Raw genomic sequence first — 26729 nt, forward strand, 5'->3', positions numbered from 1 at the left:
GCTTGCGCTTTCTTCCGGTTACAAAAGAAGTATTGTCATTATTATCAAACCGTCATCGCACGCTATTAAATGACATCGCTGAAAATAACATTGAATTTCCCATCGGCGAAATTGTCATCGTGTCATCTAGCTGATAGATTTTCGCCTCAAACTACTTTTCTATTCACTCATCTTTTTGATATCGAGACTCGCGCAAGTTAATCTTGACGCGTAGACTTTGTAAAAAAATTGCTTTTGATTTTTGGCTGCTTACGGTAGACTCGCGAGGCAATAGACAATCAAGATTAGGGACAATCAAAATTTAAGGTCAAAAGCTTTTGCGTGTCGTGTGTATGTATGTGTGTGTGTTTCCATTTATCTGTATACGTGTCGATGACACAGGGGTTTTCGTCGTTAAAGCTTTTCAGCGTATAAGTGTTATGTAACTTGTCTTCTTAAAATTCTGCACGAGGGATCTATTGAACGTCGTAGATCATAGCAATTTCATAATTAATTGCTTAATTCGTTCAGGTAATAGTTGCTCGCGAATTGTCGAGCGAGGAAAAAGGGTCGAACCGAGGCTGATCGTTAACAAGAATTCCTATGAGCCTACGAATTCACGAACAGTAACGAGACACGCGCTGCGTTTCAAAAATTTTTTCTGCTCTCTGTGTGTGTCTATTTTTATATATAATTATATATATATATATCTATATATATATATATATGTATAATATATATTTATAAATGTGTATATATTGTACTATATAAGACTATCCCGTTATTAGGTATATACCTTCTCGCACATTTTAACAAATCGATCTTATTTAGGCTAACCCTCGTACGATTTTGCTCGCGGCACGAAAGTTCTTCGCGTCTCTTCGCTTGTGAATGTCTGCAGGTGTATTTACAATATACGATAGATGATGGGGGAATATTTGATTGTGGGGTGCGAAGTGGAAAGCGAAGAAAAATGCTTGCGATTCCTTTCTCTTTTCATCCTTGTGGCGAATTTTCGGAAAGAAGACTGTAAATTTTCACGTTGCGTCTTCTTCTTTGGGAATTTCAAAAATCAAATTACTGCGCTTTTTAACGTATTATTTCAAAAGTATATCAGTTCACACGTAAATCCTTCTCATAGAGTTACTATTAAAAGAGAGAGAAAAATTTAATTTATAATATTTTGCAAACACCTTCGCCTTCCGCGCGATTCTCCAAACTGTTAAGATGAGATGTTGGAACATGCTGTAAATAAAAAAATCTAATGTTTTTTTTTTTCTTCTAATTTCGTAGTCGACGACTGGTCTAAATTGACTGGAGGAACGGGATTATCGATTATCTCGAATTGGCGGTAGGCGATTAAATGTCGCGGCGAAGATGCTCGTCGCGCAAGCGAATCAACTGGGAATTGAATGTACTTTGTAGGATGATTTTTATAATCGTAGAGATCGCGTCTGCGCGACGTCTTTATTAGCTCTAACAATAAGATTTTGTCGGGTATTGAGGGAACCGAATGAAAATCTCATGGCAGATTTTTGGCAGAATGTGATTCGAGTAAGTTTCAAAAAAGATGAGATACGATTTTGGAATAATTTGAAAAAACCGATTAGGAGTAATAAGACTGAAAACAATTCGTTTGGATTCTAAATTGTGACGCTATGTTCGAGTTTTTCCTATCGATAATATTATTAGTCCGCGATAACTCGATATGACAGATTACTAAGTTTGGCCGCTTCTAGATTTTTTTTTTTTTGGGGGGGGGGAGTATACTTCCTCTCACCGTCTTCTCGCGAATCTACGAGATGGCGAGTAATTGGGGACAAGTTACGGACTATTCGAGACAATTCCTTGCCGGCAGTTGTCGAGATCTCGCATTCAAACAACGTATAAGAATGAATATACCGGATGACCTACCTCGAATTTATTAACACCGACACGACTTATATTATCGTGCCGAGTACTCGAAGAATCGCTTTCGCGCTAGGTCATATTCATTATTTGATAGCTGGCTGCTGGAATTTTCAAGAGGTGACATCCTTTACGAAGAGCGCCGTTTAACATTTGCAATTGCATCGCGAACATCCGCGACCCATCCCGTATACGATATCGATCCTCCGCGGCAAATAGGGTACCCGGAAATATACCCGACCGTTTATTTCGTCGAGGACTCTTCAGGTATGCCCGTACGGCCCTACGGCAACGATCGACCTTTCATCTCGAGATTTCTGTGCGATCGCAATCGGAGAGGGTGATCGCTCTACTTTTCGTCCCTCAGGAGAGCCTCCTCGGCTTCCTTCCGTCGTGCCTTCGCTTCCTTCTTCGCCCTCTTCTTCTCCTCCTTCGCCAGCTTCTTCGCTTCCTTCTGCCTGGTCTTTTCCGCCTTCTCCTCCTCCTTTTGTCGCGCCTTCTCCGCTTTCTCTCGCTCCTTCTCCCGTTCCTTCTCCTTCTTCGATTTCTGCACCTCCTGGACCACCGACATCTTCGGCGTCGACGCCGGCCGCTTCGATGCGGCGCGGCCGCACGACGATGCCGACGAAGACGATGTCGACGTAGTGACACCGGACGTCGTGACCCTCGGGCTCGGTGACGTTTCCAGCTGCGTCACGATCTTTTGAGCACACCTGCAAACGCGGATCGAGTGCATTGCAAACCATGAGTCTTTCCCGGCCGATTGTGCTCGAATTGAGAATTACCTGATCCTAGTGGAGGCCTTGCCAGCGCGATAGTCCCTCTGGAACTCTTTGATTGGCGGCAATCGGCGCTCCCGGATCTCCTCCTCCTCGCTGATTTGTTGAATCGGATCCTGGTACTCCTATTAATTTTCATAGATTAATCGTGCATGTATTGCAAATATTCTTCTTTGATACTAAGGGAAAACCATCGGAAAAGAGTATGTTCTTAAATTGTACGTGAAATGTGTTTTATATCGGATATTACGCGAAGCATTGCTAACCTGAATTCGCATTTTCATCGATTGCGTCTGGGAACGTCTGAGAGTGGCGCCTATGGGTTGCCGTACCCTCGTAGGTTTGCCAAGAGCGGAACTTCCGGTGCTATGCGCGGATGAGGAAGTTGCCGATGAGACGGAAGACACTCCTACGCGAGTGAATTCAGAGGCGTCAGACTTATCTTTGTAATCGCTTCAACTATGACAATGTGAACTACGCATGCAATTTTCCCTGAACTTCGATCTACGAACCGGAAATGGAGGACGAACCGCTGGCCATCGAGTATAAAGAGGCAGAGGCTGGTACGCTTCCGGTTCCCCATCTGCCACCGGGACCGGATACACCGGCGGTTACACCTGTGCCCATGTTGTACTCCGATGCGCTTTGTGGCAGTACCCAGGATTTTCCCGACATCGAGTACTATAAGCGAAAACAATCTCAATGTATGATCGATACGCATTCCTCTCAACGAGATATATCCGTAGCGGTTACCATGATTAGCGTGTGAAATCACGATTATTGCGTCAAAAAAAAAATAAATAAATAAATAAACAACTGAAAATAGTGATATAAATTCAATTGATTTTTATATTTAACGAATAGTCAGCAAACGTGCGAATTTGATGAATTAATTGCTGCAATATATTTGGACCGAATTACGGCGTGACGTTTAAGGGAAAAATATTTTGAACAATTTCAGTCTCAGTCAGCAAAAGTTGTCTTTAAATATCATAGGGTACATCGCGTTACACGGTAACCAAATTGGCTGCAAAGGCACCAATGCTTTGTCCAATGCTTTGAGAATCCGCTCCAATTAGCAGGAATTTCGTTGCGATCACGTCAACGAACACATGAAATTTCTTGACGCGTCTGTCACGCCGAAACATGGATGTAAAAAAGGAACACGTTAAAACGAATTTCACACAGGAAGCTTCCTAAAGCGAGCGTAAAATGTTTAAACGAGTGGGCGGATATAATCGTTGTATATTCGCGAGAAGATCCCCGTTTAAGATCAAACGCGCAATCTGCACTTACGTCACGCGGAATGAGAGTCTGCTTCAGCCGTAGGATCTTGGTTCTGCATATAACACATCTTAGCGGCAGGAGCCTCTGAGACACCGCCGTTTGTATCGTCTTGACGAAGCAGCGTCTGCAGACGAAATGTTAAGTTAAAACGAGAACGCCCAGAGAAAGAGAGAAATCTTCTTAATTAGAGATACAGCTTGAAAAAGAACAGCTTCTCTTTAAGTATAAATGTTACTGAAATGATGGATGCGTGAAAAGTAATTAACTGCTGAAATTTTAACATAAGTCAAAGAAACGAAAAGAGCACACGGTACAATACAGATGGAGAAAGAGAGAGATATGCAAAACTGTAAACTTTTTCCTTCACCTGCACACCACTCGATGCCCACATGGCGCTGTTTGCATCGTCGCCCTCGCGTTCACGCATATGACGCACTGAAAAAGGAAAAATGACGAAAACATTCGTCAATATTACACTGAAAAAAAAAAAAAAAAAATGTATTCGATACAGAAAATTTTTATTTTTATTAAAAAAAAATTATTTGAACTTTTACTTAGACATTTGCAAAGAAATTAGTTATTTCAATCAAACGACAAATATATTTGAATTAGTGAAATATAAGATAAAAGCAAAGTATGCCTTTATTTGCAAATAAGAAGAAAGAATTTGTATTTTTATCTTTATTATATCAAAAATTACTTCCTTTCCAGCGAAACATTTTTAAAACTTTTGGCTGCTTGTTTCAAAAACACACAGATTTTCTTGATTTTAACACAAATAATTTTTTATCTTCAAATAAATATTTTTCGATATATCAAAATTTTTGATAATAATTTTAAATAATGTATTTTTAAAATTATAATTTTTATTACACGCAGCTAATAATATAACAAAACAAAGTATACATATCTGTTAACTAACAAAAATCAAAATTAACAAAATGTATTTATTTATTTGATTTAAAAAAAATTTTATTTATAGTGTATGAACTTAGACTTTGATTGACAACTGCATGGATATAAAATACTTGGAAAAGGAGAAAAAAATTGGCGAGAAATAAAGAGATGAGATTATGTTTAACCGCTTTTATTCGATCCTCGCCATGGAACGTGACTCTTGCTTTATTTGCATAGTTCTTATGCGCTTGCACGTGTAACGTTATTAAATCTCGGGATACAACGCGGATCGTTGTTTAGCGATCAGGACGGCCGCGATATTGGCTGCCGTAATCGACGTAACGTCATTAGACATCGCTTTAATCGAAATATTAATAGCTCGAGTCCGGAGAGAGTGGGCGAACACGTCAGGAGTCGAAGGGTTGCGACCGCCGCTTTGTCGTCGTCGTCGTCGTCGTCGTCGTCGTTAATCGACTTTTGCGACCGATTGGGCGGCCAATTCGTTCGGAAATTGCGACTCTTCCAAACGGCCCGGTCATATTTTGCGCGATACAGGTTGCTCTGTTATCGTCATTCTCTTTATCGTAGCAGCCTAACCGTTTCAATCCGGTGCAACGAAGCGAAAAGATACGCGGCGTCTCTAACAGAAAATTTACGTATTATGTATTTCACGCCAACGTTAAGGTATATACACTCTATCAGATTTAAAAGAGAAGAAAAAATTGGAGAAGAAAGAAATGTTCATTTTTTATTTTTTATGTAATTATACTTTTTTTTTTTTTATATATTGGCTATTTACAGATTGCAGGAAAATAATTATCATGAATGGAATCAATGAATAAAATCAGACCAGAGCACACATAGTTCGACGTACATACGCAAAAGTAATTTCCATTAAGCTTCTTTTATTGACTAATTCTTCGATTTGTATTTACGTTAAGAGCGGAGATTCTCCTGCTCGCAATTCGACGTAATCAGCAGAGAAATATGTGTTTTTTTTTTTTTACCTCAATTGCTTTTTTCGATTACGTCTATAGAAAAAAATTTTATTCACCAGTAATCGAGTTCGTTTGTCGACAAAATTATCCTCAATTATCCGTTGCCCGGGCAAAATAGATAAGAGGGCAAACAGTGAAGCGAACTTTAGGGAGTCTTAATAAAGAAAGCGTAGATCGTATAGAACGATGGCGATCCAAGCGAAAATACAATAGTTTCCTTTAACGATTAGATCCGCGACAGGCTCGAGTGATCATGGAGAAAGAAAATTTCGCTGCTTGATTTTATTCCATTTAGTCGATTTACACTTGTAAGTATCGTTCTGGGGAAAAAAAAAAAAAAAACGTCACTTCTCTTGCTGTCACTTTCGATTCTTACCTCATCTTCCTGGGAAGATGCCAGTTCCGGCTCGTTCTCCTCCAGTTTCGTCAGCAGCTTGTCCTGAAAACGAAAAATCACAGGCTCTTTTATCAAGCGTTTACCCTAGAGATACATTGAGTTTAATTTCTGTCTAACGGAACGGAACAGTTATCAAGATATATACTTGATAAGAGATTACTCGTCGCGTAATGAGCATAGTGTTCCTAGTAACGTCAAAAATAAAAGAAATAAAAGATACGGCGCGTAAAGTTGCTCCGCGAGCTCCGATTAGAATAATTTGGTATCGTATCCATTCTTGCCTGGCATGATTCTGTTGAACCCGTGCCCGATATTATAAAAAGAAAAAGACTGGAAAGTAGATCGTGACGCTTGCGTTATGCTCGCGCGAGATGAGAGTTCTACAAAATGATCAGCAAGCGCCGTTTCCCGCCAGTTTCCTCTCGAATCCTATGTAAGACAACACCGTAAGAGGGTCACTCCACGGTAGCGGAGAGGTAGCGTCATTCGAGATTTTCGGACACTCGACAATGGTCCCGTCCTTCCTCGTACCTATTCTCTGTCAGTTGTATATCTTCCGAAGAGGTAAATTCGCGCGACAGTGAGTGATGCACAATCGCTCGATAATTCCTCCGACTTTAACGCCAGTGACAATCATCGTTTTCACAAAGTGGATCATAAAACGCGAAACGTGCACGTATAAATTAACTTGGTGCGGCTTTAATATATTCGCGCTAATGCCTATTAGTTCGATGCATATAGGAGTCTAATTCTATCAGAGTAAAATATTAGTGATGTTGAATTTTGTATCGATGTCTTTTTTTTTTTTTTTTATTTCTAATGTTGTGGAGGAATAATACTAAGAGGGGAAATTGGCAAATAAGAGACAAAATGGAATTATTGGTGCGCAAACTTTTGTTGGTAAATTTCAATGACAAGTATGTATTAAAAATGTCATTTTTAATTTAACAAGAAAAAGTTTGCCTAACCAATAACCGCATCTTGGCTCTTGTTTGCCAGTTTCCTCATTCACAAACCTGTTAATCATGAATCAACGAACCAAAACTGGATCATGCAGTCACTCGAGCGAAATCTGCGACGAAGTCGACGCACGTGTTAAGTGTAATTCCGTTTCACTAACAGTAATCGCGTAAGTCGGCGGCCGTGATTCACGATGTCAACGTGAATAATATAAATAGGACGAATAATAAGAGTGTTGGAAAAGTTACTGCCAGTTGACGATGTGACGAAAAATGATTCATTAAACAAGAAACGAAACTTTGGTGCAACGCGTAACGAGGGCGCTTTATTTTCGCGACGATTAATTTCGGAAGCGAACAAAATGGATCGTATCGAACTTCTTTTACAAATTTCTTCCAACTTATTTTAATGCTGATCGCGTCATCATTTGATTTCTTGCATATTTTCGTACGTTTTATATATTGTGGATAGTTTTATGTATTTTATATCATAAAAAATTAGCGTTTTCTTTTTATTTTCTAGTTCATTTTCTGCAAGATAATTTTTATGTCGGACAAACGTCGCAAATTTACAATCCCCAGTCTTGAGAAAATATTATTGTTTATTGTAATTTAAATTATAATTCTCTTAAATCACATTTTATATTAAAAATTATAATTTATTTTGTAATATTTTTCCCATAAATTGTTTTACAATAATATATAAATTTTCAAAGTAATCGTGTTAATTGTATTAATTATATCAATATACGTAAAATAATAAGAAACATTTAAAAAATGTGTTTACTTACGTTTCAGAGAATGAATAACATTCGCATAGTAACGTAAATAAATATTATTAATATATAAAAGATAATTTTTAATAAAAAATATATTTTGATATTATATATGCAGAATATATAATATAATATGCACGTTACATATATTTTGCATAGAAAATGCATATGGTGTATGTTGCAGTGTAAATATGTTTGATGTTATAAATAACTTAAATCTCTTGGTTATTAAATGTTTTTTTTTTTTTTTAATACCAAATTTCTTCATAAAAAATCCGATGTCTAATTATCACAGATAGAATGCAAATGTGCATCATTTAAATTTCAAATAACGACATGCTTAACACATTCATTTCTCATTTAACGAATCATTCATTATCTTTAATTGCTATCGAAATCCGATTTCTCTAAAACTTCTCGATGTAGGCTCTCTTATCATTCAAAGAGAATGTAAACCGATCGAGACGAGCACCGATTCATAAAAAAAAAAAAAAAAAATAAGGTAATCAGAACGCGTAACGTATCCTGCGCAAAAGGCGCATTCACGTGTTTATATGGTACGATAAATTCCTAAAATGGCGTCGCACGTTACACGCCGTGATTTCTCGACGAGCCTTTTACGGCCCGTCTCGGAAATTCACAAGTGCGAGCCCTTTTTACATAATACGATCGACCATCCGTCCGGTGTAACCGGTACTGGAATGAGCGATTGTCCGGCAATCCGGATTAAATCTGGTAACAACAATCCGATGCAACGCATCGCGGAACTTCGATCGTGGAAAGGTTTATCGAACCTCAAACGCGGGAAAAAAAGGAATAAACGGCATCTGCCGTACCTTTCTCTCCGCAATCGTGTCACATTGTAAGAGATATATCCGTACACCGTTGGAAAATTTGACTTCAATTTAACATATATCTGCATGACCCAAACGATCCGTGCAGATTTTTGTGTTAAGTCGACATAATCATGAATGTGTTAAATTGTGACACTAATACTTTGTTAATATTTTAACGCAAAATGAGAATATGAAGTTCATAATAATTTGAAATAAATTTCGTATAAAATCAATATATTTTTAATGATAAAGCTAAAACTTGAAAAAATATTATTAATGATCTGTAGTCATTCTTACTCCTATGCGGAAGAATAAAATCAACATCTTTTTCTTGTAAATTTTAACAAATAAATCCTGTCGCTAATAATGTCGAAACATATCTATTGTGTGAAATAAAAAATATGTGTATATTGCGTTATTTTTACTTTTTTTTTTCAATTGTTTTAATAATTTAACATACGAGTTTAATTAACCCAACAGCAATGTGTTGAATATTTAAATTTTAATAGACATATTTTTTAAGAAAAAAAAAAACACAAATTTTTCAACTGTGTATATCTGTGTATTCTTTATTTTTAATACATAACACGGAACAGCTGTGGCCTCGATCGTGGTGGCAAAAAATCCCGTCCAACGATGCAGTGTCATCGAACCGACGCGAATCATGACATGAAAATTGCAATCATGTTGCTGCCTGCTAATGCCTGATTACGCTTAATAATGAAAAAAACGGACGATTTGCCATAACGGTTGCGCGTGATAATCATTCTTCGTACGACATCCCGTTCATGTTCGATAATCCTCTCACTTGCTAACGGTCTATGGATAAAGATAACATTTTCTAGATGCGTTGGACAAGCAGTTGGGGCAGAAAGAGAGAGAGAGAGAGATTCGATTGTATTGTTAATCCGTGTTATGTGACATAATCGTATAATTCTTCGCGGTGAAACGCTTCGAGCGAAAAAGCATCGCGATTATCGCGGTGAAAGTGTGATAAAGCGTGACCTATTTTTTGCTACTTGAAAAAGTAGTATAACTGTCCAATCCGGAAGCAAGTATCTGCTGGATTTATTTCGGTAACTCTCGTGCAAAGAATGGTAAAAATTTATTTCATCATTAATTTAAGTAATTTTCCGCTTAAACGCTCGACGTTTACCGATGCCGTAATAGCGTTTAAAGCTTCTCCCGTTTTCTAATATTTTCCTCGAAAATACTAGTAATAATTCAGAAACGTTTTGGACGCGAAACAATTAAAATTCACGCACGATACATTTATTTCTAATACAAAGGCCGTTCATTTTCGACGCGTCGCTGCTCTATAAGGTTTAAGGGGACGAGCTCGACAGCCACTTAACAACATGTCGTACGTATTCCGTGCGAGCTTAATTGCTACCGGGCACGGCATCGGGCGATTCGTTGTCGAAACGGCGGATTATTCCCGCAGATATTTTTTCTCTTCGATCGTACGATCGCGGATAAGCGTTTCTGGAAATTATCGTTTGTCGTTGCGTCTATCGTTGGACGATTAATTGATCGGGACGCGATTGTCCGACTTGTCAGAATCAGCGTTCTAGAAAGCGTTGAAACGCTAATCGTTTCAAGGAGACCATCGCGGAGAAAGAAAAGATAGCTCGTACAATGGGGAACGAAAATTAACGTAATTCGTTGAGGAATATTCTATACAAGCGCTCTCGCGTGTTTTGTGAAAAATCGAGCGGCGTTCCAAGGCAAGTAAAGGGGCATTCTTAGGTAGGATATCGCGCAACGTCGAGCTCTCCATCGGCGCTACAACACGCGACATAACGTGACCATCGTCAGGTTCAATGACGACGACCGCGGCGATTGGTCGAGGCCGGCCGTTATCGTTGCTGGTATTATGCACCACGTTTAATACAGCAGAGGGAACGCGAAAAGTGAGCCATTTTTGCCATTTGAAATATTGTACGTCACTCGCCGAGCATGGCATCTTTGAAATGAATTCTCTACCCGGTTCGATGGAAGGAAGAAATATATTAATTTTATCGCACTAAAAATAAATTTTTTTTTAATCAAATACATCTTGATAATTTTTATTTTATTTTATTTTATTTTATTTTATTTTTATTTTTATTTTTTTTTTATTTACATAAATATATACTTTGTTTAAAAAAAGATTTTGTAATAATAAATTATTACTTGCATGTGTAATAAAAATTATAATTTTTATAATGCGTTATTTAAAATTTTAATATAAAAAAATATTTATATATATATATATATATATATATATATATTTGAAAATAAAAAATTATTTATTAAAATAACGAAAACCAAGACCTGTTTAAAAAAAAAAGCAGCCGACAATTAAAAAATGATTTTCTTAAAGGAAATAATTTAGTATAATAAAGATAAAAACATTCCTTGCTTCCTTATAGAGGAAGCTCTCTGTTTTCATAACAAAATTTTTTTTCGAGTTTTTCACGCCAATACGTTCAAAATGTTCTAAAACGTCGAAAAATCATTTTCTTAAAAAATTTCTGTGCAACCGTTAACTTTCGCAATTTTTAAGATGTCTAGTTAAATTTTCTTTTACATAAATAGAGTATCATTTTAAAGGATGGTTGGTATTGAATTTAGTGACAATCGGTGATTGCTTCTTTATCTTTTTATTTCGCTCACAAAGCTTCCTCTAGGAAGTAAAAATTGAAAAATCCGCATGCTTAAAGCTTAAACTTTGCGAGATAGAATGACGAGGGAACAATGCGCAAGTTTCTAATTTGCACGATTCAGCTTGTTTTATTTTTGCAAATAAAAGCGCATACTTTGCTTTTATTTTATATTTTACTAATTTAAATATATTTGCTGCTTGATTGAAATAATTAATTCCTTTACAAGTATTTAAATAAATAATTCTTTAAATAATATTTTTTTTTTTTGTATTTGATACATTTTTTCAGTGTGAACTCAATATTTGTTTGTTATTCGCGTTTGTTCGTTTGTAAAAATTCGCAAGATTAAAACCGATGGAGATTTTGTCAAAATTATAATCAGTTTCTTTTTGTTTGTTATCAGAGGATTCCGTGCTGCATCTGACTCTACTTCCCACCGGTATATGTTTCTATTGCTGCCCGATCGACTTAAATCGGGACGTCCAGTTGCAACTGTATACCAGGTACACAGATTGTTCGTGTGTAGAGATCACCATCACACGCCGTACTTGAATCATATTTTTAACGTAATTTAATTTTCCCGCTTTAATATTATCTTATATATGATAAACTTAAGAGATTTAATTTAGCTCGTCAACGCGTGACTAATTAGATAAAGTTCTAGTTGATTGGAATCTCTGATTGATGGGAATCTGAAAATTAGCCTTTCAGCATCCCATAAGTCAACGAGTCCATCATCGACCGTATTAAATTCCACAAACTTTGCTCATAGCGACATTTTTCTTGCGTTTCGCATTAACCCACGGCAGGCGAAATCCAACGTATCCGTCCATACTGGATCCCACCGATGTCGCAACATTATGGAGGAGTAACTTCAACATTAAACATCCGACTATCGTTTACATTCACGGGTACAGCGACAGCAGTTCAGGGAAAGGGCCCATCACTGTACGAAACGGTATATATGTCTTTATAAGTAGCCGGTTAAAATTGACAAGCGTATCATGTCGCTGCAGAGCGATCGTAGGAGACAAGAAGTTCAACGATTTCCGGCAAGTTTTTTTTTTTTTTTCTATCGAAACAATCCATCTTTTTACCTTATCTCGCTCAAATTTCATGATAATAAATACGTCATAGATATTTTTAATGTTTCTAGTAGACGTATGCGTGATATTGCACGGTATATATCCGCTCTGAATATCGAAATAGCTTGTTACAGGTAACCGCGATACTTCGCGTTTTCCTTTCCGCTTGTAGATTTCGGTGAGCAAGTAGGCTGGATCCATTACTAACCGCGTGATCTATGAATACCCTGTCGAAGCCTCAAGAAATTCTACCGGGATGATGAAATGCGAATTTTTCCGCTCTTCACAATTCGACCAACGGGTTGGTCCAATTCAATTTTCCGCGGCCCCGAAGAAGGCGCCTTTGTTGTTTACTTGCTCGTTGTGAAATAAAAGTCTTGCTCTCCGCCTGATCTCTTTCAAATTCCCACGCATGCCATTCTGACATTACTTGACATTGTCGAGTGCAACAAACGGTTGAATGTTCATTACGTTTATATCGTGGAAACAAAAAATTTTAGAATATTTTCTACATTTTTAAAGTTAAATAATTTTGACTCGAAAACAATTGTACAGTTTTATATTCATCCTTATTTTTGTTTTAGCGTATCTTCATCGTGGACATTATAACGTGATATTGGTGAACTGGGCCAAATTGGCGGTGTTACCGTGGTACATAACGGCAGTGAAAAACTCCAGAATCACCGGCCGTTACTTGGCACACGTGATGAGGTGGCTCGAAGCGCAGAAAGCCGTTCCCTTATCCAAAATTCACGTGATAGGCTTCAGTCTGGGAGCGGAGGCTGCCGGTTTCATGGGGAAGGCTCTGGCGCCGCGGAAGGTAAGGTGCTGTTACATCGTAAGGTCCGCTAATAACTATCGTCAGAGCCACAACGCGTCGCACATTCCCCTGGCTAATCGAAGGCCGCATTATCGGAACCGCATTAGCGCCGGGAGGCGCGATATCGACGCGACCGATAGACCGTATATGTATATATCGGGGTAGCTGTACGTTGAGGGAAACGCGCTTTTAGATAGGCAGAATCACCGGATTGGACCCGGCTTATCCGTTGTACATGAACACCGGGGAGGAGGGTCACTTAACATGGGCCGACGCCGCATTCGTCGACGTCATTCATACTGACGGTGGCAATTTCGGATTCCCTCAGCCGCTCGGCCACGTCGATTTTTACCCAAACGGCGGCAGAAGACGACAACCCGGTTGCGATTTAAGGAGCATCTTTCGCATGAGCTTCCGGAGAGTCATAAATCAATACAGTGAGTTTCGACGACGTCAACATGTTCTCTCTATCTCTCTCTTTATCTCTTAAAACATCTCTCCTTTATTTTCATTAGTTTCACTTCCATTTTTTTATCAGTTACCTGCGGACACAATCGAGCCTGGCGTTACTACGCGGAATCGGTGAGCGATCCCTATGGGTTCCCTGCGAGTCGATGCCCAAGGTGGCGACCGGGGATTTGGGCGAACTGCGTGTGGAAGCCCGAAACTCACATGGGCTTCTTGGCCAATCCCAAGTGTGAAGGAAAGTTTTACTTGAGCACGAATGCGCAAGCACCGTACGCCAGGAATTCGACGGGCCATAAATTTCGCAAGTGACGATCGATGTGCGATAATCCTGGATTTGGATGAACCAAATTACTAACTTTGGAAGCAAAAAGCGATTCTTCGTAACGCTTCCGCCAAGATCATTCATTTTGGGAAAAGTTCGATAGGAGGAGGATAATAAAAGATCTTCTCGCGCGACAGCGTTTTATAGATAAGGTGTTTTGCGATAAAGATGTTTGTATTTCTACCGTTTTCATTGTAAACAATGAATGCACGGTTCTCGATTAATTTTGCTGCCTTCTTCGAGGGCTCGCTAAAATGGCGATAAAATGGTTTCTGTCCTCTCTCCAGAAAATAAACAAAGTTCGTGACAAAACGCGACGATGATATGGAAGAGCTCGAATCGAATTGTGACAAGTCAAGGAGGAAACAAGTCGTGCCGGTCGCTTTTAATGCCAGCCACTGCGATCTCATGCGAGATACAGGAGCGCATTGTTTACGACGTTTACCCTTCTACCGTTACCTTTAATAATTGTCAACGACTACGACACGACTATAAGTTATATGACACGTAACAGGAAAAATACGTGACTAATACCCGTATTCATAGTCCGTCCTTGAGGAATAAGGATTCCTTGTTCCTCGTTCCACGTTTCATAAACTTTCCTTGACCGAACAAGGAATCTTATTGGCTCGCTTATCTCAAGGAAGGTCACGAGCTTCCTTGAGGAGTGATGCGACCTTTTTAGCAGACGATACGCAGAATATAACCAAATATAATCTCCAAAAGTTAGTTTCGTTACATTTGGTGGTTTTGTGGTTATTTGTTGTCGCGCTCTCAAACTGAAAGTGTATAAAGGAAAAAGGGATAATGGACAATGAATTTTTAAATGATTCTGACGATGAATTTGAAGACGAAAATCCAGAGAATCGGATTCTGTGGCGGATTCCGAAAAGATACATTCGCGATTGGGAAAATCCCGTGGAATTTTTTGAAGATACGAAAAAGTTTTCATATGTATTATATGAAATTAGTTGCAGGCAGCATAAAACGGTGCTGCCTCCAGTCGGTCACTAAAAATCCCTAAAATATTCCTTCCTTCTGAAAGGGAGACTCGAGGTCCATCTATGAAACAAGGTGGCCTTGCAGATTCAAGGAATCCTTCATGGAGGCTTCCTCCGTCCTTAAAATAAGGAAGGACTATGAATACGGGTATAAAACTCTGTAATAATTAGATAGGTAACTTTGCATGAGTTTGAGAATACTTTTGCATGAAAAATGGTATGTTGATAACGAGCCCAGATTATAAAAACATGCAATATTTAAATGATACCATTAATCTTTTTTCACACGGTTTTAAGAAGAACATGGTTTGCGCGTGTAAAATTAAATGCGATCTCTAGTACATAGTGTCAATCGATTAAATAGATTAAATAGATTATCAAATGACTTGATATGAATGATAAACATTTCATGTTTCTTTTTCGTATTTTTAAAGAACGACGTGGATTTTTCATGATAGAAAAGAAATATATAAATACATAAAATAGAATGTAACATAGAATAAGAATGCTAATGATTGGGGAACCCGCAAGTCTCGTGCTGTTTCCGATGCCCCCCTCCTTCGGAATATAATAAATTTCAAGGCCGAGATACTTTATTGTTTTCCATTTTGGAGAATTAATGGATCTCAATCTCTGGAAGCTACGTGCTCATATTAAGAATTACAAGTGACAGCTTGGGGAAATACAAAGAGGAACTGCGTGTTGGAATTATTCGAGAAGGCCCGTCCTCGGATCATCTTCATCTTTTCGCGCTGCTCTTATTCCACGTCATTCTACAAAATGCGAATCGTGAAACGAGGCGTTCGAGTTTATCGTGAAATTGTCTCGAAAATTCCTCCCGTCTCTTAAAGACGAACGTAAGCCCCCCCGGTCGTTCTCTTCAGAAAGTTCGGCCTCGCGAAACTCGTTCGACACTTTGTGAAACTTGTCGGCCGAACTTGAGTATCGAGACCGCCAAATTGCACGGCCCCGAAGAAATTTCGCTCGCCGTTTTCAACGCTCGTTAAACTAAAACAACTTCTCCCGCTCCTTTCCCGGAGTAACTTCTGTCTCGAATGTCTCGCGGAGAACTTTTCGAACGAGCCAACAGGAATGATCCTTCTAACTATCGCGCGTTATTAAATTCGAAGGGCCCTTCGAAAGTTTACTCCCTTTGAAAAAGGGGATAGTGAGCGATAACGATTTTTCGAAAGCTTGCCATGTAAACGGCGGAAGGTGCCACGGTATTTGTGAACAAGCACAACAACAGCAAGTAAAAAAAACTGTAGACAGAACATATTCAGCGGTCGGAATGCAATTTCAGGATCGATGGAATGATTTATGCAGGCAGAAATATTCTCTGACTCATCTTGAAGATAGCACCGTGACCTTTCACGATCACTCACCGTTAAGCAGGTTCTTCGATTTCGGAATATACATTTCGCGTAGGAGAAGAGATGGGCGAAAATAAAATCAGGCGCGTGTGAAGCGAAGAAACTTTTCGTATTCTTCTTTAAACGAGCGACGACAATCCTTTCTCTCTTTCGGAAGAGATGCTTCAAGAAGGATTGACAGGATCGAAATTCGCGATACATCTCGGAATGACGAACGAGACATGTAGAAACTCCGTGGGATATCTTGCTAACGGTCAATCAACCTGGCGTGTATACTGAAAAATTCAGTACAACTGGCGAGTCGATAAGAATCCAATGGCCAGGGTTATAGATGACCCTAGTCTTGAAAGACCACGTTACACGCGAAAGGCCTAAGACGGCCCCCGCAGTCTACGCTTCAGCAAGTAATACCGTATTCGGTGTTGGCTCCTTCTCTCTCTCTCTCTCTCTCTCTCTCTCTCTCTCTCTCTCTCACTCTGTTCGTCGAGAAGAGAGACTCCCTCGAGTATCGTTACTAGCTATATTTCTCTCGCGGTTATAACATGTACATCGTGTCCCAGGTTTCCGCAGTATTTCCTTTCATCCGCTCCATCATCGTCCAAAATTCTCTCCCATTCACGAAGACGATCTTTTTGCAGGAAAATAAAAAAAAAAGTTCCGCTTTAAAAATTTATTTAATTTTGTATACATTTTTTACAAGTTTTTTTTTTTTAAATCTTTCAATTTAAATTTTCCCTTCGACACTCTTGCGAGTCACGTGAGAATTCGTAAGCTTTCACAAGATCGCGAATCTCGAAATTTATGCGGAATTCTCTCGGTTAAGGGTCGACGTTGCAGCTACGGTTATCGCTGTGAATCGATGAAACGAACCGACGTCGGTAGTTTCCGCGCTCTCTGCTAAAATCGCTGCCGCGATATCGACTATTTGATCCTTGCATCGTCGGGTGCATTGTCCTCCGCGGAAATGAGAAACGAAACACGAAACGTACCACCACCATCATCGCCGCCGTCGCGTCGTCAGCCCGTGGCGTCGTGGATATCGATCTCCCTTTGTTCTCGTTGCCGAGGGGGTTACAAACATGTTAGACTAGGGCCATTCGCGTGTTGCATCCCCATGACAGTTACGCGCATTTACGTGGGACTTTTCCGGAGAGAGCTTGTACGAAGGGATACGCTTACCCCTTGTAGGGGACTTGGAGACTTCACCGCTACTTTCTCTCTATTCCCTGAACTATCCATCTTCTCGAGCTGAAGTTTATCCATATACGGGGTGTCCCGGGGCGCGATAACTCTTATTTTTCTTCACCTATCTTCTAATAGCAACTGGCGAGATGATGGCTTCGACGGACCATCGACCAATGGATCCCTTATAGATTTACATTACAGTATCTCGAAGGGATTTCCAGTCAACAATAATATAAAAAAAATCTGTCTAGATGTCATGCAATTAGCGTATGCGCTTTCATCTGAGAGTGACGCTCGTGACATTAGCACCTCGTTAATCCTTCTTGGCGAAGGACACGGTGTCAACGCACTTGTTCTCTCAATTGCCGGCCATCGTGTCACTCTCGTGTCATATTGTCGCATACAAAGACCTTCGAAATTACACCCGATAAAAACTGAACGAAGTTGGGTGTCTTCATTCTTCCACCGGTCTTCCGTTTGATTTATCTCGTTCTGTTCTAATTTCGGGCTGTCCTATAATGGAGAACCTCGAGAGTAATCAAATTAAATCCCCTTTCCCAGAAACGGCGTCGCAGATAAATGCGAAGTCGCGCAGAAGGGGTGCTATTTGTGCAACCCCATCGAAATATTCGGGTAGAATCGTCGTGATAAATTGGACCTTGAATTTTCGAGAATATCAAATTTGCGAGGAAATGAATTTAGACCTCGTTCCATCTTTTGGACTAACTAAGGTACATCCCAGCACAATCCAAATTATTATCGCTGCCAAATGATCTCTCCGCGTATATTGATTTTTTTCACACATGTCCAAATTCAATTAAAGGAATCCTTCCTCGTTATTTAATTTAATATTGTTTGCGAAAATGTCATTATCATATTGAAACTATAATTTTCCTTAAATAGTAAATTTCTATCAATTATTTTTTTCCCACTCTAATTTATATTAATTCTGATGTTTATTAATAATCTATTATTAGTCTATAGGAGGTATATAGAGGGTCTCCTTCCCGTTAAAAATAGATTAAATAAAGAAATAATTTATAGAATCGAGAAAATACTCTTTTTAAAAAAATTCAACGTCTTTTTAACGATAGATTAATAAACCATCCCTGCCAATCTACTGTTGCCCTTAACTTTTAAAGTAGTACCTTACCACTCGTTGCTGTCTAATAAATCTGCTCTCGTAATCTTGAATCATTAACGCTGCATTAATCTATGCTCGTGTTAACAAATGTAGCGGGAGAAAAAACTCTTTACACGAGGTGCAACGGCAAAACAGAGAAAAGGTGATTGGAGAAACCTTTTCGAGAAATTGAATAACCCTCACGCAACCCTTCCGACGGAAGCGGAAGATTGCATCGGGTCGCGTTACTAGCGTGTATTATGGTGGTTCTCGATGACATTATCAACCCCTAACCCCGAACGCTCCAGGGGTCGACGACCAAGCACTTACGAGTTCACTATTTAACTTCGTGCAACGAGAACTTTTGATTTAAAAACTGATATATGCATATACCCTCTGAAATTACAAGCAATAATTCATATGTTGAGGATCAACTCGCGAAAAGTTCTTTTTGTAAAAGAATTCTATTATTGCAAATTTCTTTCGAATTTGCAAAAATAATAGCTTAATAAAATAATATTGATATATTTGAAGGTAGATTTTTATAATAAATAAAATACGCTCCAACACAATAAAATGAACATGTTTTACTCGAAAAGTATTAGAAACAACAGCTTGAATCGTTACATCTGGCACATAACCGTGGATCGAAAAGTTTTTTTTAGTTCGTCGAGTGACCGGGGACGCCAACGACTAATACATAGTTGAAGGGTGGCTGTGTAACGACGACTCGTCTGCTGGAATCGCGTGGACGTGCACTTACGTGACCCGCAAGGGCAAATAGATAGGAGCGTAAAACTTTAGTCCGCCGATGGCTCGGGCCGGCCGCCACGAGGTACAAGCCCGCCAGCTTGTTATTTTCTGCGAATCCAATTATGTTGCATCGAGGGAGAAAATTCGCTTCGTTTTTACGACTGCTGTGCGACTCGGCCGTTTCCAAATTGGTATAAGGAAAAATATCGTAATGAAACGACGGGCACGACGTAAAATCAAAGACGTATGACGTAAAAATTATTTTTATATAAAACATTTATATTTTTTTTTTTACAGGAAAATTATAAAAATCATGAAAACTTTGTTGCGGCATTTTAATGTCCCGTTCACGCGAGTGGAAATTCGAAACAGTGTCAAGAAAAGAAAAAGATATTGGAAGTAAAGAAGGGAGCGCGATATCTGACGCCGATAATCTCGAGTGACGAACAGTAAGCGTCGATTTTTCTTTTCCTTGCCTGTCGCCTCTATCGTTCCCCGTTCGTCAAGACGGCGTTAAACGAATATACGGCGGATAAAGTCCACGTGCCGTTGGGTTACGATCTTAACGTCGGGTTGGCGTGAGCCTTATCTGGCAGCACGCCACCGCCACATCGTCAAGTTCCATCGGTTTGTAAGAAACGCTCGATTTTTAAACGACGCCGACTTCTGCAGGTACTTCCTATGTTTCATACCGTCAAGGTTGAGGTTGATCGCTCCCGTTGCAGAGCCTCTTCAAGGCCCATCTTGCTCTAACACACGTTACGCGAACGCGCTAAACGATAAGTCGGCTTGAAATTCTTTCAATTTCTCTCATTCAGATTGTCCGGCAGCCTACTAATTTCAGTTTCCAATAACGAGACGATAAATTAGCTGGCTAGACGTGAACTGGCTTCGCGAAATTCCGGTTTCCTGCACGATACGGAGGCTGTACGAGGTATTCACGGTATCTCAGTAACGATCCGTGTACGCAGCTTCTTGGCAGGTCTCCCTAGAGCGGGGACACTTTTTTCTATCTCCATCGTGCTTGCCAAGCCCGGCACTGACCTAAGAAATTATCCTGGAACCGGGACGACCTTGAGAGAATAGACCCATCGTGTCATAAGTTTCGAACAATTTGTACACGTCGTATACCGGACAAGATTTAAACTCATTCGAGTGGAATAACGGAGGGAAAAAGAGACGAGCTTTCGCATAATCTCGATCCAATCGGAATCTCAAACAAAGATCATGCCCTGCGATATCTTTCACGACCGAGTCATTTGTTATCGCGAATCATTCTCGATACGCTGTTGTTTATATGACGAGTAAATCGTCGTGAGTCGCCTTTCCATCAGCGGATCAGCACCCGCCAAGTCGACCCGAATCACGATAGCCCGGGACGGACAGAAATCAATAGGCGTTCTCACAGTTTACAGAGTTTCCATGAAATGTGAATTCTGCGGCGTCAGCTATCTCCCAAGTGAATATCGACAAGGTCCAGTGGGCCGTTCAATGCAGCGATCGGTCGGCTTTCCACATCTTTGCGTGCACATCTAACGATATATAACGAGATAACGTGTCCCCCAAATCATGCAAACATAAACTCCGCAAAGTGAAAAGTTGAGGTGCCTCCCTTTATTAGCGAAAGAATCGATTGTGTACTCGATCAAAGAAAGCTAACGCTGATTCGGCGAATAAATTTTCAGAAATACGGGGCATCGTTACGCGGATACGGTCGCATTTTCTTTCATGAGACGATGCGAGCTACTGAGAGGATCCGGGGTAATAACGAAGACAAAACGCCGCTAAGGCGGCCACTTAATAAGGATCGCGACGTATAAAAGCAAGTGGTTATAGCCTTCGGAAGAAGATACAGCTTTCTCTCAAGCAACGAGGGATGATCACGTTTCTCCCTTCCCTCTAGATAATCGAACCCTTTCACCGCTTCATCACGCTCTCTCTCTCTCTCTCACGTGTCTCCCATCCCTTCCTTATTCTCTCGTTATCACCGTCCTAAGACGGTATAGAAACAAGCTATGCAACGTCATCATTTCGTTGACAAATCTCCGATAAACGACGCACGTCGCGAACCCTCTGATTAAAAAGGGTAAAATGATTTTTTTTCCTCAACCCATTGTCGTCGCTCACGTCAGAGATCAATATCGGCGGAAATGATATACTCTTTCGTCGCTTCAGCATTTCAGTCCTGTCGTTTGTTTTCGGAATATCAAAATATAACAAGGACAAAATCACGTGAGTACGTGAATATATGTGTATAATAAATCGCTCTCGGATGGCCGATAGTAATAAATCATATTTATTCTCAACCCACATTCCTTCTCTTTTACTTCGATCCGCGATTTCAACTTTCGTATTTTCGTCACCTCGACCTAAAAATAATACGACCGAATAGCGAAGTCAGCGTAAATAAATTGTTGGACAATTCGAGTTATTATCTCGGTCTGCGCTTCGCGGCTAAAGATAGACTCTCGGACCGATGACGTAACACAACAGGTTGGATGTTACGATCGCGAGAGACCCATCTCGTGCGCAAGTTCCTTGACCTACCGATAGGCAAATACTCGGGGCAGGTGTACACATGTACAGCTAGAGAAATTCGCGCTCACGATTTTATGATGAAGATGCTGTAGCTCCCTCTCGGTGACTCTTCTGCGAGAGAGCTCGCGCTGCTCCCGCCTGTACTGGCTGTACTTATAAAAGAGGTACATCCCGGGTAGAGCCAACACCACCAGGGGTTTCATCAGGCCGGTCCGTCCGCCGCCGCCGCGAGCACGTGGCTCCGGTGGCTCGTCCAGGTCCTCCAGCTGACCGGCTCCCTCGGCGACAGCCGGTACGGCCGCACCGGCCGCTGGCATCCTTCTGAAAGATAGTCAAGAAATCTTATTTCTATAAATGTGTCTTGTTTAAAATTGTACAAATTATGAATAAGAATTTTCGCGCGAGTGAAAGAGAAACATTCCGGAGAACCTCTTTCGAGAGATTTGACAATTTCTCACATTATCTCTCTTTAAATTACTAAACGAGGAATGACTTATACAACACACTCTACTGCGCCGAACAATACACTCGTTCCGGTGCATTGAGGAGGTGATTGAGGATATCGAACCGCTACGCCAGCTGTTCCGCTCGTTCGAGGAACATCCGGCAAATTGAAAGTGTCTGGTTTAATCGCTGTCAACTTTCTTCATCTCCTGCTTAATGTGCACGCGCGTTTCTTTTTTTGTTCATACCCTTTCCAGATAAAATTTCAAGTATCAATTCGTGCGACGATGAGTGGCGACGGATTTTAGTTTCAATTCGCCGCCTCCGAAGAAATGGAGAATTTTAGGTCGACGAAAAAATCAGCTATTGATTATTGGTTTTCCATCAAATCCGTTTTTTACCGTTTCGTTGCGCCGGGACAGAAGTCGCGCATCGGCTTTTAGTCATCTCGTATTCCAGACACGAACTCGCCTCTTGTCTCTTCTCCTCCTCATCATTTTTAGATATTTATAATCCTCCCTAATATCGGGTTTTACGATATCTGAGAAAGAATGGCTTCCAGGTCTACATTTATCCTCTAATCTGCCGACTTTAATCTCGCAACCGTCGAGATTGTGATTATTTCCGCGAGTTTTTTTATATTTGTATGATGTAGGTGCAACACACGAAAAGAATAGAAAGGACTGGACATTTTGCGGATATTTTTGACGTTTCCTTTGGTTTTTTGCAAAAGTCATTGGGAGATAAAACGCTCCCCTCTAAATCTAATTTCTAAGATTTCGATTAATAATCGCGGATGCAAATCTGTTCAAAGTTTCAAGATTACGAATGCGCATCGATCATACTGAACTGACTTGATGCGATTAGAACTGCAATTACCCTCGCGCAAAGCACCTAAAGTATCCTGTCAAGAATCAAAATCATGTCGACTTTCTCGCTGACGGATAAAGAACCCACGATTTACTCCATGTCACGAGGACATCCGCTTAACGATCTTAGGCATCGGTGATACCGAGATATCGCGTCTAAGGATCTTCGTGACTTCAATGAAATTTCATAATCTACTTGCCGGTCGTTCACCGTCTATATTTAGCCCAGTCGTCTACTTGTCGTTCTATTCTTAAACCGGCTACTCTAGAAATACACGCGCAGCTCGCTCTATATCACCGTCATGTCGCCCTGAGTCAGGTCGTACACCCTGCTTCGTTGCACTTTGTAGGGAGACATACGATGACTCGATGATACACGCGGCTCTCGACATTGCTTCTTCGCCGGTGATCTCTTCGCGTATCACGATGATAAGAGCGATGATAAGAGCGGCAAGCGAACCTCGCGAATGTTTGCGAATACGCATTATTTATACCGCGACAGATTAATCAATGATCCGCGAGACTGGACGCGAAAACATGCAGAATAAATAACGCATCGATCACATTCATTTATCCGCCTTTATCTTTCATCAACGTATGCAAATATTTCATCGCGACAGTTTTCAGTGATTGATCGGCGTCGAAGTTTAAGCGTTCGGATTCTGTTTATATTGTGGAATATTTACAATCTCGATAAACTACAAGTGCATCTACTCGGTCCTTATCTCCAGTCGAATGAACAAACAATGAGATACATTCGTACTTTCGGGGAAAAAAATTGCCTTTTCTTGGGAATCACAATAATAATTCAGATCATCACTTTTTCTCTTTCACATTCTTGCTCTCTCCTCATCTTTTCTGTCGAAAAGAATAGATTTACTGAAACTTTCTACACTCGTTGGAAATTCATCGAGAGCCTAGTAGAGCTCACGTTAAAATTGCGTTTCTGTTAAAAGTGATTGCAGTTATTTCTGGCGACAGGCGCGTGCAACGATCGATACGTCATCGTTGCCGAACGCGCGAGGACGTATTTCTTTTTTTCGCGTGTTCTCCAACACGCCATAACAATTCGCGCTAAGCTCGATATCCTCGCGATCAAGGGGATCAACGAGATATAAGTACGTATAACGCGCGTATATATGTGTTATCCTCATGGGAGGTATAATACATTATCGGAAATGAATCGATATATCGACTCATCGTTGTTTTACACTTCGCACTCGGCGCCGCGAAAACATACACGACCCGAGGGATTTCACGACGGTGTACAACATGAGTAATATCGCAAAGGACAAGGTCGATGCAGCAAGCTTTTTACACAGATTTCCTTTCACAGATAATCAACGAGCGAAATGTTTTCCCATCGGAAGAAAAAGAGAGAGAGAGAGAAAAAAAACGAGGGAAAAAGAGAGTTCCAAATGGCACGTGCAACTGATACTAAACTAATTTACAATAGTCGATGTAATTAAAGCTGTCGCACAAAAAGGTATTATAGTCGCTTACAGGATCAACATTATACGACTGTTAAAATATCATTAACGTGCTGTTACTTTTTTCAGGGAAATTAGCGAGCTCTCGGTTGAATTAGAGATATCGGAAGTCTATCTTTAATATCCGGAAATTCGATTGAATTATGTATCAGCCGCACCCCCATGAAACCGAGGGGAGTATTTATGAGGAGCGGTCAGATGATGTTCGAACAACCTATGTTGTTAGAGCGCGAATATTATCCGATCTGATGTCGCACGTATGTATGCAGTTTGCCTTGACACCAGCGGTCGCACGAGCAAGGACAACCCAATCAACATTGCGGGATAACATCGTTCACGATATTTCTACGGCCAAGTACACACGTCCTGCGTTCGCTATTTTTATGTTCTGTCAAGTCTCGGTTCGATTGTCTCGCCACGCTATTAGAATCGATCTGGGCGCTCTTTTGTTGTCTTCGTGCTGCTCGATGAAAAAGTATAACAACGCGGTAAACGTCAGCTTTAACTGCAGCAGCGGTACATCATCAGTTAACGTTTGATGAACGAGCGCGACACAAGTTCTAGTTGATCACCTGCGTAAAGTGAAGGCAATGCGGGGGTGAAATATAATATATCTATCTCGACGTATCTCGAATTAAAAAGTCAAATAAGTATCGATCGCTTTAAAGGAACTTACGCCAATGTTTTCTCACAACTAGCATGAATTGTAAAAACCATGTTTCATGAGAGCACACAAAAGCTCTTTTTGGACCGTATAGTACATGAGATTTGCTCGACGTATAATAATGATCGTCGAGTTTGCAGGAAAACGAGAAAGACTAAGTTCCGAGCGTTTAAGTGCAAAGTTGTCATACGTCGTACCGTCAGACGAGAAACATCAATCACAAACGCAACGGGGTACCCTCGTCGCGGATTATGCGATCAGTTTTTCCGCCAACTATGGCGAATCATCATTCTTCGTACCTTGCTACAAGTCTTGCATCGAGCTTCCGTTCATAAATTTCAATCGCGGATCTGTCTTTCATTGTCTCATTATCACGATATCGTTAGAAATACGCAGGTGACCCGTCGTTTGCGAGTCTCATTCATCCTCGCGGCACCTGGTACTATCGCCAATGTATTCGTATAACGCCGCGACAAGGCGCGAAGGAGAACTATATCTCTCTCGTCACCTGTCATCGTTCCCGCCAAGACGATGTCCAGTAACACGTCCCCGCGAATCGACCATCGCGCGTTGTCCGTGCGCCTTCATCGACCCCCAGCGTGGCGAGTACATCGGGAATGAAACGTCTTTCCCGCACGAGGAAAGAGCTTACCCCTCGCGGAGAGTAAATCCCGCCCCGTGCGATACGCGTGTCGTCTCCTCCGTGAATACGACAATCCGAGTATCTCGCACACTCTGGTGTCACGTGCGATTATCCGCCGCGTACTCGACGCTCCCGAAAAGCTTTAAACCACGTTCATCACTTACATCTTCCTGTCCTCCTCACCCTTCCGAGGCAAGTCGCCAACAGGATGAGCGTAGAAGAAGGAGCCCTCTCCTCCTCTCGCACGCGCTCACCACAGCTCAGCTCAGCACAACCAAACGCATCGCCGTACTATCCTCGCCTGGTGCTATACCGGCGGCTGCACTAGCGGCGTGCCTGGCAAGCCGAGGCAACCCTTGCGAGCACACTGCTCGCTCCGTGCAACCCCCGGCTCGCTTGCGCGCCCCCGTACGCCGCGATTCGTGCGCGCCCGGCCGGCGCGTCGGCCGCTTCCGGAGAAACGTATATTCTCCGCAAAGCAGCACCG

At 40.8% G+C, this 26729-nt stretch overlaps 2 protein-coding genes across 3 annotated transcripts; one reads left to right on the forward strand and one right to left on the reverse strand.

Annotated features, from left to right (window-relative positions):
• Nucleotides 1-2187: 2187 nt before the first annotated feature.
• Nucleotides 2188-26729, reverse strand: LOC138942343 (microtubule-associated protein 1B). 2 transcript variants are annotated; one of them, XM_070312512.1, is made up of 9 exons: nt 26407-26729; nt 22201-22453; nt 6225-6287; nt 4321-4388; nt 3963-4077; nt 3179-3347; nt 2933-3075; nt 2673-2791; nt 2188-2600 (listed from the first exon to the last, which is right to left on the reverse strand). In XM_070312512.1, the coding sequence occupies exons 2-9, from the start codon at nt 22447-22449 to the stop codon at nt 2237-2239; spliced, it is 1290 nt and encodes a 429-aa protein (XP_070168613.1). In that variant the 5' UTR covers nt 22450-22453; nt 26407-26729; the 3' UTR covers nt 2188-2236. The 2 variants fall into 2 exon arrangements, with proteins under 2 accessions (XP_070168613.1, XP_070168612.1); XM_070312511.1 differs by lacking the exon at nt 26407-26729 and adding an exon at nt 25899-26079.
• On the forward strand, nt 6755-14146 carry LOC138942344 (pancreatic lipase-related protein 2-like). The gene is made up of 6 exons (XM_070312513.1): nt 6755-6809; nt 11868-11967; nt 12274-12422; nt 13134-13369; nt 13563-13806; nt 13908-14146. Exons 1-6 carry the CDS (start codon nt 6755-6757, stop codon nt 14144-14146), a joined length of 1023 nt encoding a protein of 340 aa, XP_070168614.1.

Source organism: Polyergus mexicanus, unplaced genomic scaffold (genome assembly GCF_030449975.1).
Source record: "Polyergus mexicanus isolate NDT 795.1 unplaced genomic scaffold, iyPolMexi1.0 SCAF_22, whole genome shotgun sequence".
Lineage (NCBI taxonomy): Eukaryota > Metazoa > Arthropoda > Insecta > Hymenoptera > Formicidae > Polyergus > Polyergus mexicanus.

Excerpts from the sequence above, each read along its gene's own strand:
- LOC138942344 (XM_070312513.1), top strand. The coding sequence starts at position 6,755 with ATGGTCCCGTCCTTCCTCGTACCTATTCTCTGTCAGTTGTATATCTTC. Across the intron at positions 6,810-11,867 it reads GTTGTATATCTTCCGAAGAG|AGGATTCCGTGCTGCATCTG; the intron begins GTAAATTCGCGC and ends GTTTGTTATCAG. Across the intron at positions 13,807-13,907 it reads GAGAGTCATAAATCAATACA|TTACCTGCGGACACAATCGA; the intron begins GTGAGTTTCGAC and ends TTTTTTTATCAG.
- LOC138942343 (XM_070312511.1), bottom strand. The coding sequence starts at position 25,960 with ATGAAAGACAGATCCGCGATTGAAATTTATGAACGGAAGCTCGATGCA. Across the intron at positions 22,454-25,898 it reads GATGCAAGACTTGTAGCAAG|AAGGATGCCAGCGGCCGGTG; the intron begins GTACGAAGAATG and ends ACTATCTTTCAG. Across the intron at positions 4,389-6,224 it reads CATCTTCCCAGGAAGATGAG|TGCGTCATATGCGTGAACGC; the intron begins GTAAGAATCGAA and ends TTCCTTTTTCAG.